The sequence below is a fragment of the Impatiens glandulifera genome, chromosome 1 (assembly GCF_907164915.1).
Source record: "Impatiens glandulifera chromosome 1, dImpGla2.1, whole genome shotgun sequence".
Taxonomy (NCBI): Eukaryota; Viridiplantae; Streptophyta; class Magnoliopsida; order Ericales; family Balsaminaceae; genus Impatiens; species Impatiens glandulifera.
In genome coordinates, this window is record NC_061862.1 from 75544044 (window position 1) to 75559912 (window position 15869).

Sequence of the window (15869 nt, forward strand, 5' to 3'; positions counted from 1 at the left end):
ATTATTTTCTCAGTTACCAATATAAATCAATTAAAATAATATTCTCAACAAGCACGCACAAACACAAAAGAATGATACATTGGTATATGCTTAAAATAGAGAATTGACCACACATTTTTTTTTCTTTTGGGTTGTTTAGATATAGGATGGTTCCAATTAACTAACTATATAAAATAATGAGTAGGTCCAAAATGATAATTTTGAGTGGAGAAAAACAAAATATCTGACATTGGAGAGGTCTTTAACATAATACTTACATTTTTCATTTACTCTAAAATTTAATATATACTGGTATTTTTTTTACTTCAAGACTTGACAAAATTATTTTCACCTTAACTATTTAACGAGTTATTTTTAAATATCAATTACTTGCACTTAAGCCAGTAAAATAATTACAACACAAGATGCAGCTTCTGTAACAAGTGCCGGTAACAGCTTTGGAAACCGTCAGCATCTTAGCATCTATGATATTAATGTGTTATTATTGGGCTTTATTTTTATATTCATTTTTTATTAAAATGGTTAATAAAAGGTAAAATTAATTTGTTAAAAATATTGTAATCTAAATCAATATTTTTAAGACGATGCATATCATAAAAAATCATTTTTTTTCTGCATTTTTATTCATCAATTTTTTTATTTAACTTTATATATATTTTTTTTAAATTATTATCAAAGTTAATTGCCTCGTTGTGACAAAATAAAACTGTAAGTTTATTTTCTTTAATTGTTCTAGGATAATACAAATATATATATATATATAATAAAGTATTGTAAAACATTTGTATGTATAAAAGTTAAAACTATTTTTGTTTGTTAGATAAAATTAAAATAATAGATATATAGAAGTATTTGAGTCATTCAAAACATGAATTTAGATTAAGGTGAAAATTCTTCTAGTTTACCGACGCACAATCTTGTGTCGCAAGATGTACAATGTTTAGAGACACATAATAGAAAACCGGTAAAAGACTTGATACAACCTTAAAGTGATGCTTATTTAGACTCTTTTAACTGAAATTTTTTACATAGTCATTTTTCTTAATTTATTTTATTTTTATTCTTGTTTTATAATTATTTTTGTTTTGAAAAAGTTAAAAAGAAATTAAGTGACTGAAAACAAATATCGTGAAAAAAAGTCACTAGTTATCTAAAGATTTTTGGTTGTCTAAACCAACATGGGCTATTCCTGAAAGGTAAATTAATATGTCCTCTATTAAAACAATATATTATCACCAATTCAAGTTGTTATAAAAAAAAAAAAACACAAAATGTGCATAAAGCTCTTAGATAAAGATTGATTTTATTTCAAATAAGGCACCCATAGTTTATTATTAATGGCAACATCTATGGTTATTAAATGTAAAATAAACAAAATGGTACAACAATGAATTACATCATTCAAAAGAAAACAGCAATCCAAACAAGTCTAAAAGAATCACGAAAAAATGACATTGAGTTCGGATCAGGCCAATTCAATCATTATCATTAGGGTCGACCATTTCACCTAGTTTAGTTTTCGGGCACGGCCTTCCATTTCTGAACTACCTCGAGAAGTGCTCTGGTAGAAGATCCATCTTGGCTCAAAACTTTTGCGGCTGCCTCCTTCATATCCTTCATCCGTTTTCGAATTCCCTCCCCTTCTTCACCTTCGATCAACGCTTTCACCATCGTCGCAACCTCCTCCCGTCCGATCTCACCCTTATCATTGTCCGCCCTAATCGCCACTTTCAAATCCTCGGTCAAAAACACGGCGTTCATCTTTTGCTCCGCGTACAAAGGCCACGCGATTAAAGGCACTCCATTCACTATACTCTCGAGCGTCGAATTCCAGCCGCAATGCGTAAGAAAACCCCCAGTCGACTCGTGCATGAGAACCTGAGCCTGCGGGGCCCACGAAGGCAAAACCAAACCCCGACCCTTAACCCTCTCGACGAACCCCTCGGGTAAAAATGCCAACGGATCGTTATGGCTATGAACGCTGAAATAATTCGCCTCCGCCACCCCAGCGCTCGGGCTCCTTGCAACCCAGATGAACCGTTGCTGGCTCAGTTCCAACCCGTGAGCCAACTCGGTCATCTGAGTGTGCGTGTGGGTCCCGCCGCTACCGAAAGAAACGAAAATAACCGAACCGGGCGGTTGGGTGTCCAACCAATCCAAACACTCTGACCCTTCAAGTCCATTTGAATTAGTATCCATCCGTACAAGCGGTCCGACCGGGTAAACCGCTGAACTAGATTGTAAATTCTTTAAAACGTTAGGTTCAAGATCCTCAAAAGTATTCACCAAAAACCCTTCCGCCAGTTTAAACGTCTCCCCGGCTGAACGCATATGTTTATAAGCATCATTTCCCCTGTCCTGAACCGGGTCTAGAAGATCCCTTCCGTTGAGAGGAATACAACCCGGGAGTAGAACCGGTTCTGTCATCTCCTTGTATTCGCCGGAGACTTTCTTATCCAGCTCCGGTAAATAAAGAAGAAAAGAGAGAATCATAGCTGTGGATGAGAAGAAAATATAAGGAGGGATGTTAAGTTCTTTAGCGATTGCCAATGATTCAAACCCGAAGAAATCTGAAACGAAAGCTACGATCCGATTCGTGGAAGAAAGAGATTTGAGTGATTCGTGAATCGAGGGTAGTGATCGGTTAAGCAAAACGCAGATTCGGGTCTCGATTTTGGCATCTGGGGGTAAATCGTCGGTGTTGGCTTGAGTAAGAAGATGGTAACTTACTCGATGGGGAAGATCGTCAAGGAAGGATTTTTGAGCTTTGGTTATGGGGGTATCACTGGGAATGAAGAAGGTGACTGAGAAATTGAGTTGAACGAGATGTTTAGCGAGTTCCACGAGTGGAATGAGATGACCCATTCCTGGCGTGGTTAAGAGAACTACATGGGGAGATTGATTTTGTTCCATGTTTTTGTGATTTGTGAGGAATTACAAAAGCTTGGTGAGTACTATTTAAGAAGAAGAAGATGATGATAGTAATGGGGGGCACATGATAGAGCTAGAGTTGACCTCAATTAAGCCCTCTAACTATTTCATCATTTTGATACTTACCCTTGAAAACCTACTAACTATAATGGAATTTTGATTTTACCTTTTTTGAAAAGGTAAATTTAATGGAATTGTTCATAGGTTTCATTTTGAAACATTTGTGTAGATAATCAAATTAAATTCATATAAAATATTTGAAAAAAATTAAAAGATTTTCTTTAATTTGTATTTTAACTAATTCAAAAATTAGAGTTAAGGTGAATTAAGAAAAATAAATGGGATGAACTTGAAAAAAAAAAAAAACAAAAACAACTAAATGAATATTTTATTTTAAAAAAATTAATTAGAATTTATGTCACTTTCCTACTTCAAAAAAATTAATAATAAGTCAGCCTTAACGTAAATTCGCACACATATTGATAGACTACTTAATTACTCTATGAATTTAGGTCGTGTTGATCAGTTTTTGAGGTGTTTTGAAGAAACCGGAAGTCAATTGATAATATTTGCAAAACTTATATTATAAAAAAAAATGATAATAGAAAATATTTGTAAAATAAGAGGTTTATTTTAAATATTGTTTTCGGGTTTGGTGTTAAATATAACTACGCCTCGTACGTGGGAAAGAGATATATCCAAGGTGGAAGAGACAATTTATCATGTTATTGGGAAAATTTAAATTATATGAATTTTCTATTATATATAGTTTAATGTCTAGAAAATTGATACACACACGTTTTAGATAGATCATATATATATAATGATAATAAGAAATCATTAAATTTTCTAATAAAAAATTTGAATTTAATTTTTTTTTTTTTAAAAACAGATTTTATTTTTTGGAATTAACATAATACTCCAATATTATAAATAATTTAAATCAAAACACTTTTTTGTTTGAATCGAATATAAGTTTTTTTTTAATCTTTTAAGTAAGATTATTTGTTATTTGAACTATCATAATAAATAAATTTAAATAATATTTTATTTCAAAATAAAGTATTTTTAAACTTCTTATATATTTATATTATGTGTAGGAGAGAGCTAACACGATTTTAAATTGTTATGTTATATTATTAGGAGAGGACATAATATTATACAATTAAACAAGCAACAGAAAAAAATAATTTGATTTTGGCTCATGTGTCATGTGGGAAGGAGATTTATCTAAATGTGGAGGAGACAGTTTACTTTGATGATCATTATATCCCTCATAAAAGTATAGTACTATTCCATTTTAATTAAAATAATTAATTTGTAATAATTGCTACTTATACAGGTTGTTATCAATTATTAGCATATACTATATTATTAATCTTTTCTGTGTATATTATTTAATTAAATAATGAGTGCCATTTTAGATATAATAATCAAGATGATGTCCTTTGTAAATATTTAAAACTATGAACATAAATTTATTACTATAAAAGTTAAGTTGAATGGTTGAAGGGTAATTAGTATTTATATATATATATATATATATATATATATATATATATTATATATATATATATATATATATATATATATATATTTTGTATTTTAGAGTATAACTAGATTCACTATGTGATGTCCGAATATTTGGATAGTTGTTAGAAAATTTGGAATTTGACAACTAATATTACATACTTACATATTTGAGTTATTATCCTAAATATTTTTTTTATTAATTATCTAGTTTAAGAAAAATTGTTTAATTTTTAATGATTGTAATCATCAAATGCGTATCAATCATAATAATAATATTATTATTACGTTTTTTATATTTGTTCCGAAAAGTTAATGGAAGCAGTTGTATAGTTAATTGTTTTTTTTTTCAAGAACCTAAAAACTCGATAATATGTCATGTAATGTATTTGTATTATTTATTATTTTGTGATTTTGTGATTTTTTTTTTTTTGGTTGTGGGTGTAATTAAATGTTTTTTAATTATTTAAAAATATAGTAAAATTGATAAATAAGAGATCAAAAATGTTCAAGTGGGGCATGACTATCTGATTTTAAGGTCATAATAAATTCCTAAAATTCAGAAGAAAAATAAGTTATAGAATTGTGATTAATTTACACTAATTAAGGGGTAAGTAAGTGGGACCAAATAAGCCCTAATAATTAATGTTGTTGGGTGAAGGGTTAAGTAGGAGGTTTATATTAATCATAAAACTTTTGACTAATTTAATTTAGATAAAAGATCTGCATCTGACGGTAGCGATCACTGTATCTTTATTTGATATCCGATAATTTAATATGATTTTTAGACAACTTGGAAAAAGTTGTTTGAATGAATAAAATAATAAAAATATTTTTAATAGTTTATATCTAATTGAATGTTAGATTAAGAAAATGATTTAAAGGAACTATTGTTTGATATCTAATTGTTTATAAATAATAAAAATGATCATATTTTATATTTTAAAATTGATATAATTTTATTGTTTTATGATAATTTATTCTTAAAATGACAGATTTATGAAATGTTGAAATTATTTAGGATTAATCAAAGTTATACAAATTAAACAAGATATTATAATGTTGTTTATTTCGGTATTATATATTTAGAGGATGTAGATGATGGATCTTCCTACCGATTCACTTCAATTTCAGTTAGTAAACTGTTTTGAGGAAGCATATATATGATGATTGTTTTGTCTTGTGTCTCTACGTTTCAATTGTTCTATGATTTTGACAAACCATAGGATGATTTTGTGTCATGAATATCCTCGATTCTCATTCAATTGTAGGTTTTGATTGTTCATCTTGGTTCTCCTCGAAAGGTCACCGATTTTGAGAATAAATATGTTCACAAAAATGCTCGTTGTGGTTTTCCTCGATTTTAATTGACTTTCTATATTAAAAAAGTAACCTAATGAGTATTCATATTGTTTCTTACTATTTCAATCACTCACTATTTTGAGAAAGTAGACAATGGAGGGTCATATTAGTCGTCCAAAGTTTCGACTGAGAACTAATTTTAAGAAAATAGGTGAGACATATGCGTCTTTATTCTCCACGATTTGAGTTTGGCAAAGGAATTTGATATATTACGCAATAAAGAGTAGTCTTGATTCTACTCGGTTTGAGACAGTAAAATTGCTTTGAGAAAATATTACTTCAGACAGTAAATTGCTTTTAAGAAAATATTACATTTTATCATAATTCTTTGGGTTGAGTTGACATAGGATTTTAAGGCAGTTTGGCTAACCATATTTTGATTCGACCACCATTTTGAGAAAGGAAACTATTATTACAAAATGTTTATATTGATTTTCCAATGTTTCAATTGATGGTGGATTATTATGGATGACGATGAGACGGTTCAGAGCGGGAAATGCATTTACCAAAAAATTATTTTATATAATAATATTTTATAAACAGTTTTTTTAATATAATATATTATAATATATTGAAAATTTATATTATTATAAAAAAATACACCTAAAAACTCTTATAAAATATAATAAATAAATAAATATATTAATGATTTTATATATTTAATTGTGTTTATAGTGTTCGGGGTGAGGTCGGAGCGCGGATGACACAAATATTATCCCCGTACTATCCCCGATCAACTACCGATCAAATCGGAGAAAAACTACACCCAAACAGGACAATTCGATTCGATTACTACTTGACAATTTCAAATTATTATCCTTATATATTAAAAAGAAGTAGGCTAAGTATGTCCATTTTTATTCTCATTGATTTTAATCCAAATCTAATTTTCAATTAATTAGAGGGTGTAAGTTAAAATCATTGGTATGAAACAATAATAAAGTTGGAATATATATATATATATATATATATATATATATATATATATATATATATATATATATATATTATAATGCTTAATTTTTCGGGTCGAGAGATATGATTAATTTGGATATATATGTGAGAGTAAATGAATATTTGGGTCGGATCGTGGGTTGACTCCGCGCATAAACTTGAAACGGTTAAAAATAAAATTAAAAATGTTATATGTATCGAATGTTGGGATGCACACAGAAAACATAAAAAATAAAATAAATTCAACAACAAAAAAAATTACAATAATTTTAAAATATATATTGAATGTGTCTTAATTAATAAATAAAATTAGGTTAAGAGATTTAATTAATTTATTATATATATATATATATATATAACGAAAATATTTTCATTTAATATTAGGATAAGAGATATAATTATTTTTATTATTTTTTTTATGAGTTTGAAAAAATTATATAATATATATAAATGTAACTTACAAAATATATATACATACATAAAATTATAAAATTATTTCAACCATCATAAGTGGTAAGTGTTAACATTTCATACTTAAATCAAGGTTCGAATCTCTTTAAAAATAATTATTATATGTGAGTGCGTGAACATTGGTAGATGAAACGAATGCGAAAATGTCAATTTGAGTAACTCAAACATGAGTGAGAAAACATAATGATTCTTCCATGGAGGGTGATTTAGAGCATAAGTTCATGCGTAATCAAATTTAGAGAATGTTGGATTGAGTAAAGCGTTCGTCAACGGGGTGATTTAGGCCTTAAGATCATGCCGAAAGGTGTAATCGATACCCTTGAAGACCGCACAAATTTTTCATGGAAGGTGAGCAAAAGTCAAAAGGCATAGTTGAATGTTTAAATATGGCGAGAATTGAGAATAATTAAGGTTAATAATGAAGCATTCAAAGATCATTTAGATGATATATAATATATATGAGTGTAAGATATTTTAATAATGCATTTTTTAGTATTAAAATTATTAATTATATATACACAAAATTAATAAAATATAATAAATATTAGTTATTTTAATTTATAATATATATATATATATATAAATTATAAAAGAAATTTAAAGATATATTTAACTAAATAGGTTAAGTTTTCTAAAATAATCGATTTTATTTATTTATTATTATAAAAAAGTAAATGAGACATTATATACTTTAAATAATATTTTATAATTGATAAAAAATTTAAAAATAAAAAATATCAATATATATTTATACATTATTAATTAAAAAAACTGAAATAGAAAAAATTAAAAACAGGTTTTTAAAATTAAAAATAAAACTGTAAAACAAATTAATAAAAAATTTAAAATATATTTAACTAAATATGTTAAATTTTAAATTTGAGACTTATTTAATATTAGAAAAAGATTAAGATACTTGAAAGAATTTTTTTTATTACATTTTTTATTTACTTAATTATATATATATATATATATATATATATTAATTTTATATGTTTTTAATAATTTATAATTATAAAAAAAATTAGGACATTCTATGAACATTTTTTTATTAGCACATATTTTTTATTTAATTATTATATTAATTTAATTATATTTTAATATTTGTCTAATTATTTATTATAATAATTTGTTATTATAAAAATCAAATTAAGACTATATATAACAATTTTATTATCACACATTTTTTTTTTTAATTATTTATAATTGTATCTAAATATATATATATATATATATATATATAATTATCTATTATATTAATTTATTTATTTTTAAACAATTTATTCATATTTTTTTTAATAAATGTCAATTCTTATTAAATTTAGTTATTAAATAAACAAAATTATAATAAATATAAAAATGTAAGGAAAATCAAGATATTTAAATTATTAAAAGAAACCGAATAATATGACCGACTCGGCTACCAATGACCAATCAACTCAAGAGTGAAAATATGACCGTTTTTGTCATATTTCTCGTATAAAAGGAAGCTAAAGCATTGAAGAAATATATACGGTCTTAGACAGTTTTTCAAAAGCCTTTTCACGATCCAACGAATTACACCATCTACCTTGAAAAGGGAATCTAAATCATACTAAATTCATATAGTTCTCTTGATAAAAGTACAACAGTTGTAAACATTAAACAGTTCGTTGTAAAAGTGTATTACATCACTGTGTGAGTGTTGTAAAGTGAACGACGAGCAGTAAATAAGACTCGATTGTATTGTGTTGTTGAATATTCCTTAGTGAATATCCTTCTCACTGTTTGAGAAGAAGGGGTGACGTAAGAGTTTTATCTCCGAACATCCATAAAATCTGTCTCGTGTTCTTCATTTACTTTCTATTGCTAAACCAACCAAACCGACCTTTCTCCACTCTAACCAAACCGAATTCACTTCACCTAAACCGATTTCTCCATACTACCTTCCTTAACTGAATCATGTGCGGATGCTTCAGGTTGAAACAGACATTTCCGCCATTGAACATGGTTCAAGAGTCTGTGACAACCTGTGTAGTGTTAAGAACGGTTCTAATCTCTAACCGGATTAGTGACAGTCTGTGTGTGTGTTGTTGTAAGTGATTACCGTTAGTAGGACCCTGGTCCCCTATCGGCTATCCCGATCCTAACAAGTGGTATCAGAGCACAAATGATGACACCATTGCCAATTTCATATGGGGTGAGAGAAGTCCACCCTTCAGGACTCAGACTCGACCGACCAGATCGGAAGGCGGTTTCTTCAACTTCGACCAAACCGCTTTGAGATCAACTTTTATAATTGGTTGGGGATTCAACGTGAATAGGAGAGTGAGAGAGGCGCAAAAGGCAATGGAAAAGGAACAAGGGGGAAACTGAACTCTTGAACTTAAAATTTATTTTCTGATTTTTCATTATAACCTACTAATTATTATATTTTTGAAATTTCGGCTTATAACTCTATTTTTCAATATTTTTGAAGCATCCTGGTTAAACTCTCTGGTCATTATACTGGTTTTGATACTTTTCGGTTAAAAGCATCAAAAATGGAGAAATTGATGAGATTTCTAAAAATAGACTTTTCTAAAACCTTGGTAGTAAATTTAAGTTCTTTAAAAAAACCCCGACAGTAAATTTAAGTTCTTTAAAAATCCCGGCCAACAATCACAAATTTTGAATATTTATTCTAAGTAATTAACAAGGGAGAAATTGTTAGGAAAATCAAGATAGTTAACTTATTAAAAGAATATTAACCATCCAAAGAACTTAATCAATTCTCAACTATATGTGCAGGAACAACTTCAACCGAATCGGCTAAATTCATCAGAAAGATCGGCCAAACCGAAATGCTCAACTTGATCTATCCTCTCAGTTAAACAGAATCGGCTCAAACACATTCAAAGTTAAACCGGATCGGCTCAAATTCAGGTCCGGCTAGAGGTGCTAACCGATAATGTTCGGATGGCTCAACGCATTGAAGACTTAAAGCCAACGGGAAGATTATTCAAAGTTATGAATAATCTGAAAATGACGTAATGAATATATCTTGGGAATATGCCAAAGAAGGTTATGAGATAAGGCATGTGACAATCTAATGATTGCAGATTTTATCAAAGTTCACAAGCAACCTTCACGGTGCAGGCGGCCGCCTCATGCGGTTACTTTAGGTTGAAACAAACATTTCCGCCCTTGAACCCGGTTTAAGAGTCTGTGACAACCTACGTAGTGTTAAGAACAGTTATAATCTCTAACCGGATTAGTATCAGTCTGTGTGTGTGTTGTTGTAAGTGATTACTGTTAGCAGGACCCCGGTCCCCTATCGGCTCTCCCGATCCAACAAAAAAAAAATATAAAAAACTTAAATGAATTAGTTAAATAAATTTTTAATATTTTTATTTTCCTTCAAAATTAAATGTTTGATAAATTATTTTTCTAAACTATTTTTTTTCTCACATAATAGATGTGTCAATTTATATAAATAAATATTAAATTTATATTAAATTTAATATTACAAATTAAAATTAATTCAAAATTTTAATATAAATAATATTTTATTTATCCATGCTAGTATTTAATATATTCGGTTATTAATAATAATTAAAATATAATAATAGTAATAGTTTATGTTCATAATGCAAATGAGGAGATTATTAATTAATGAACCGTGGTTGGACACCCACTTTGATTAACTATCACTAGTAAAAAAAGGACCTTAACGACGGTTTTTCCCGAAGGTTTTGTAAACCTCTCCTAAATACTCCCGAGAGGAACAAATCCTTCGGGATTAAAAATAGATTCCGAGAGGGGTGTAAAACCTTCGGGTTTATTAATTATTACCGAAAGTTCTACAAAGAACTTTCGGTTTTTACCTTCCCAAAAAACTCAAAAAAATTCTAAGTGTTGGATGTGGTTTAATTGCGAAGTTTTTTGTAAAAACCTTCGGTTTTGAAATCCCTGGTTTTTTAATTGCGAAGGTTATACAAAGAACCTTCGGTTTTGCCTTTTTTGAAAATTTCATTTCCGAAAGTTTTATGAAAACCTTCGGCATCAACCTCTATAAATACAAACCCTAACCCTTCTCTTTTTCATTCCACTCATTTCTCCTTTCTCTCTCTTCCGCCGCCGCCTGCCTCCTCCAAGCCGCGGGTTCTTCTCCTCTCTTCAGGTAATTTATTTGATTTGGTTTTTTTGTTTTGTTTATTGTAAGATTTAGATTTCTTAAGTTTATATATATATATATATTATAGATCTATATTTATGTTAGTTTACGTTATTTTGTTTGATTAATATATGTATACATATATCTGAAATGCATTTAGGATATGGGTGATTCGACATGGAAGAGACTTCGGCAAACACCGGAGAAACTGCATCCGTGTTACCAGAATCTGATAACACAATCAGAAATTGCGGCACGTGAGGAAGAGGTCAGAAAGATGACGCTGGAAATGGAACAAATCCGATTAAGGGATGCCGAAAGAGGTCGTTTGCTCAGTGAAATCAAAGCGGACCGGGCCGAAATGTCTCAGAGATTAGAGAATCTCGAACAGGAACTTGTCTTGTTGAGGAGTCGACTGAATCAACCACCCCCTCCTTCCACCCCATCTAATAATTAATTTGTAGATTTATTATGGATTTATTATGGGTTTATGACAATTAATATTTAATTTTATGCGTTATGTTTTAATATTTATGAATTATTGTTATTATGTTTGTTTGGTTTGGTTTAATATGTTTTAAATAATTATGTTTTGTTGACTTTTCACCTTTTTTTAAAAAAAAACCGTATCGCCAAAACCGAGGGTTTATTTGAAAACCTTCGGTTTTGACCATTTTTTTTTTTAAAATATTGAGGTAAAAACCGAAGGTTTTCAAATAAACCTTCGGTTTTGACCATACATTAAAAAAATCAGATTTTTTTCTAAGTATGGGGAGGGTAAAAACCGAAGGTTTTCAAATAAACCTTCGGTTTTGACCTTACATTAAAAAAATCAGATTTTTTTCTAAGTATGGGGGAGGGTAAAAACCGAAGGTTTTCAAATAAACCTTCGGTTTTGACCATACATTAAAAAAATCAGATTTTTTTCTAAGTATGGGGGAGGGTAAAAACCGAAGGTTTTCAAATAAACCTTCGGTTATACCTTACATTAAAAAAATCAGATTTTTTTCTAAGTATGGGGAGGGTAAAAACCGAAGGTTTTCAAATAAACCTTCGGTTTTGACCATACATTAAAAAAATCAGATTTTTTTCTAAGTATGGGGGAGGGTAAAAACCGAAGGTTTTCAAATAAACCTTCGGTTTTAACCTTACATTAAAAAAATCAGATTTTTTTCTAAGTATGGGGGAGGGTAAAAACCGAAGGTTTTCAAATAAACCTTCGGTTTTGACCATACATTAAAAAAATCAGATTTTTTTCTAAGTATGGGGGAGGTTAAAAACCGAAGGTTTTCAAATAAACCTTCGGTTTTGACCTTACATTAAAAAAATCAGATTTTTTTCTAAGTATGGGGGAGGGTAAAAACCGAAGGTTTTCAAATAAACATTCGGTTTTGACCTTACATTAAAAAAATCAGATTTTTTTCTAAGTATGGGGAGGGTAAAAACCGAAGGTTTTCAAATAAACCTTCGGTTTTGACCATATATTAAAAAAATCAGATTTTTTTCTAAGTATGGGGGAGGGTAAAAACCGAAGGTTTTCAAATAAACCTTCGGTTTTGACCATACATTAAAAAAATCAGATTTTTTTCTAAGTATGGGGAGGGTAAAAACCGAAGGTTTTCAAATAAACCTTCGGTTTTGACCTCACATTAAAAAAATCAGATTTTTTTCTAAGTATGGGGGAGGTTAAAAACCGAAGGTTTTCAAATAAACCTTCGGTTTTGACCTTACATTAAAAAAATCAGATTTTTTTAGTATGGAGGAGGGTAAAAACCGAAGGTTTTCAAATAAACCTTCGGTTTTGACCATACATTAAAAAAATCAGATTTTTTTCTAAGTATGGGGAGGGTAAAAACCGAAGGTTTTCAAATAAACTTTCGGTTTTGACCTTACATTAAAAAAATCAGATTTTTTTCTAAGTATGGGGGAGGGTAAAAACCGAAGGTTTTCAAATAAACCTTCGGTTTTGAACTTACATTAAAAAAATCAGATTTTTTTCTAAGTATGGGGGAGGGTAAAAACCGAAGGTTTTCAAATAAACCTTCGGTTTTGACCATACATTAGAAAAATCAGATTTTTTTCTAAGTAAGGGAGGGTAAAAACCGAAGGTTTTCAAAATAACTTTCGGTTTTAACACTAACGAGTTTGTTATATTAATTAACCACCAAAACCGAAAGTTTTATATAAAACTTTCGGAAATGAACGTTATCAAAACCGAAAGTTTTATATAAAACCTTCGGAAATTACCCTTATTAAAACCGAAGGTTTTCAAAATAACTTTCGGTTTTAACACTAACGAGTTTGTTATATTATTTTGTTTTTAACCCACTAATCTTAACTTCTAACTAATATAGTTAATTTTGTGTTGTATTTTGAAAATTTATATTGTGTTTCATGTTCAAATATTTATGATTGTGTTTGATTATTATAGAGAAGTCTATATGAATGTAATGTTTGATTATCTTATGAATGTATGTAATGTTTGATCATATGGATTGTGTAATATTTTAAAGACATCAAATGTGTTAAATTAATGTTGTTAAAGGTCATTAGAAGGTGAAAAACCAAAGAATTTAACAATTTGTCAAGTGCTAATTCCGAAAATTATATAATTAACTTTCGGAAATAACCATCAAAACCGAAAGTTTTATATAAACTTTCGGGTTTTACATTTCTCAAGAACGAGGGTTTTATATAAACCCTTCGGTTTTGATGGATATTTCCGAAAGTTAATTATATAACTTTCGGAATTATCATTTCACAAAATTGTTAAATTAATTGGTTTTCTACCTTCCAATTTAGACTCCTAAGTAATATAATCAAGTGTGTGTTTTTATTTTAAAAATTTAGATTGTCTTTAATGTTAAAATGTTTATGAATGTGTTTGATTATATATAGAAGTGTATATGAATGTTTATGTTTGATTATCCTATGTATTTGTGTAATGTTTGATCATAGGGATTGCAAAATGTTTTATGAATATCAAATGTGTTAAATTAATGTTGTTCATGGTTATTAGAAATTGAGAAACCAAATAATTTAACAATTTGTAAAATTATAAAACCGAAAGTTAAGCATATAACTTTCGGAATTAACCACCAAAACCGAAAGTTTTATATAAAACTTTCGGAAATGAACGTTATCAAAACCGAAAGTTTTATATAAAACCTTCGGAAATTACCCTTATTAAAACCGAAGGTTTTATATAAAACTTTCGGAAATGACATTAATCAAAACCGAAAGTTTTATATAAAACTTTCGGAAATGATATATTTAAAATTAAAAAGCCCTAGCCTCTTTTCTTTTCCGCTCTGCCCGATCTCTCTTCCCGTTTTCTTTTCCGCCAGCCGTCCGCCCTCCCCGATTGAAACCGCCAAGACCACGCCGCCGACGCCGAGACGAAGCCTCCAAGACGACGACGCCTCCGCCTGAAGAAGACTTCTCCGCTGAACCTCCTCCGTCCATCCGACTACGTATCTGCCGCCGCTGCACCTCCGCCTCCGCCTGAAGAACACCATTGAAGGTTAGTTTTTTATCTTAGGTTTATTTTGTTTAGGTTTATTAGGTTAGATTCATTGTACACAGTTCTAATTTCATTAGGTTATATGATTTTGATTTAGGTTAGATTAAGTTATATATTAGGTTATATGATTTTGATTTATGTTATTGGAATGAAATCAAAATTGATGTTGGAATTTATTGATGTTGGAATTTATGATTTTCATTAGGTTAAATCATATATTGATGTTGATTTTGGTTATATTTGGTTAGATTAGGTTTATATGTTATATTTGATTTTTTGGGAATTTGTTAGAATTGGAATGAAATCAGAATTGAATTGGATTTGATTGGAATTTGTATGATTTGGATTGAATTTAGAATTGGGTTTCTTGGGAATTTGTATGATTTGGATTGAATTTGTTTGAATTGGATTTTTAGATTTGGTTTTTAACTTTATATTCATTTTTATTACTACTTTATTCAAGTATTCACTCATTTTTATTAATGGTGTGAATTAAGAATGTCTGAAGCTCCTAAAACAACTTGGAAGAGTATGAGGAAGACACCCAAGAAATTGGATAAGAGTTACCAAAACCTACTTGCCCAATCTGAGTCGTTAAAGCAACGAGGATCGTCTTCGAGAGACCAACCATCGATTCCTATGGTCCCGATAGCTACTGCGCCTCCCCGAACATACGAGACTGAAGACGATATTGATGACCTCGCAGAGTATATAGAGAGCACATTCGCTGATAACCTGCCTAGCGATGAGGCTGAAGACTAGGGTCTTGAGGAGCCTATCGAGGAGCAGGATGACGAGGAGGAGCACGGGACCACTCCCGACCCATCATCGACAGGTATTTCGTTTACAAATTAGTTAGTGTTTCAATTGATTGACATATTTAATTAAGATTTTGAAAATTTTGAAGAATCTTCTGCCCGCAAGAGACGGGGGAAGAACAAGAATATTGCGCTGTCTAAGAGG

At 29.5% G+C, this 15869-nt stretch overlaps 1 protein-coding gene across 1 annotated transcript; it reads right to left on the reverse strand.

Annotated features, from left to right (window-relative positions):
• Positions 1-1419: 1419 nt before the first annotated feature.
• LOC124921591 (hydroquinone glucosyltransferase-like) lies at positions 1420-2928 on the reverse strand. Its single transcript, XM_047462265.1, has one exon. The coding sequence runs from the start codon at positions 2911-2913 to the stop codon at positions 1513-1515; it is 1401 nt and encodes a 466-aa protein (XP_047318221.1). The 5' UTR covers positions 2914-2928; the 3' UTR covers positions 1420-1512.
• Between the last annotated feature and the right edge of the window lie 12941 nt (positions 2929-15869).

Bases quoted from the DNA above. Each gene is read 5' to 3' on its own strand.
- LOC124921591 (XM_047462265.1), bottom strand. From the start codon at position 2,913: ATGGAACAAAATCAATCTCCCCATGTAGTTCTCTTAACCACGCCAGGA.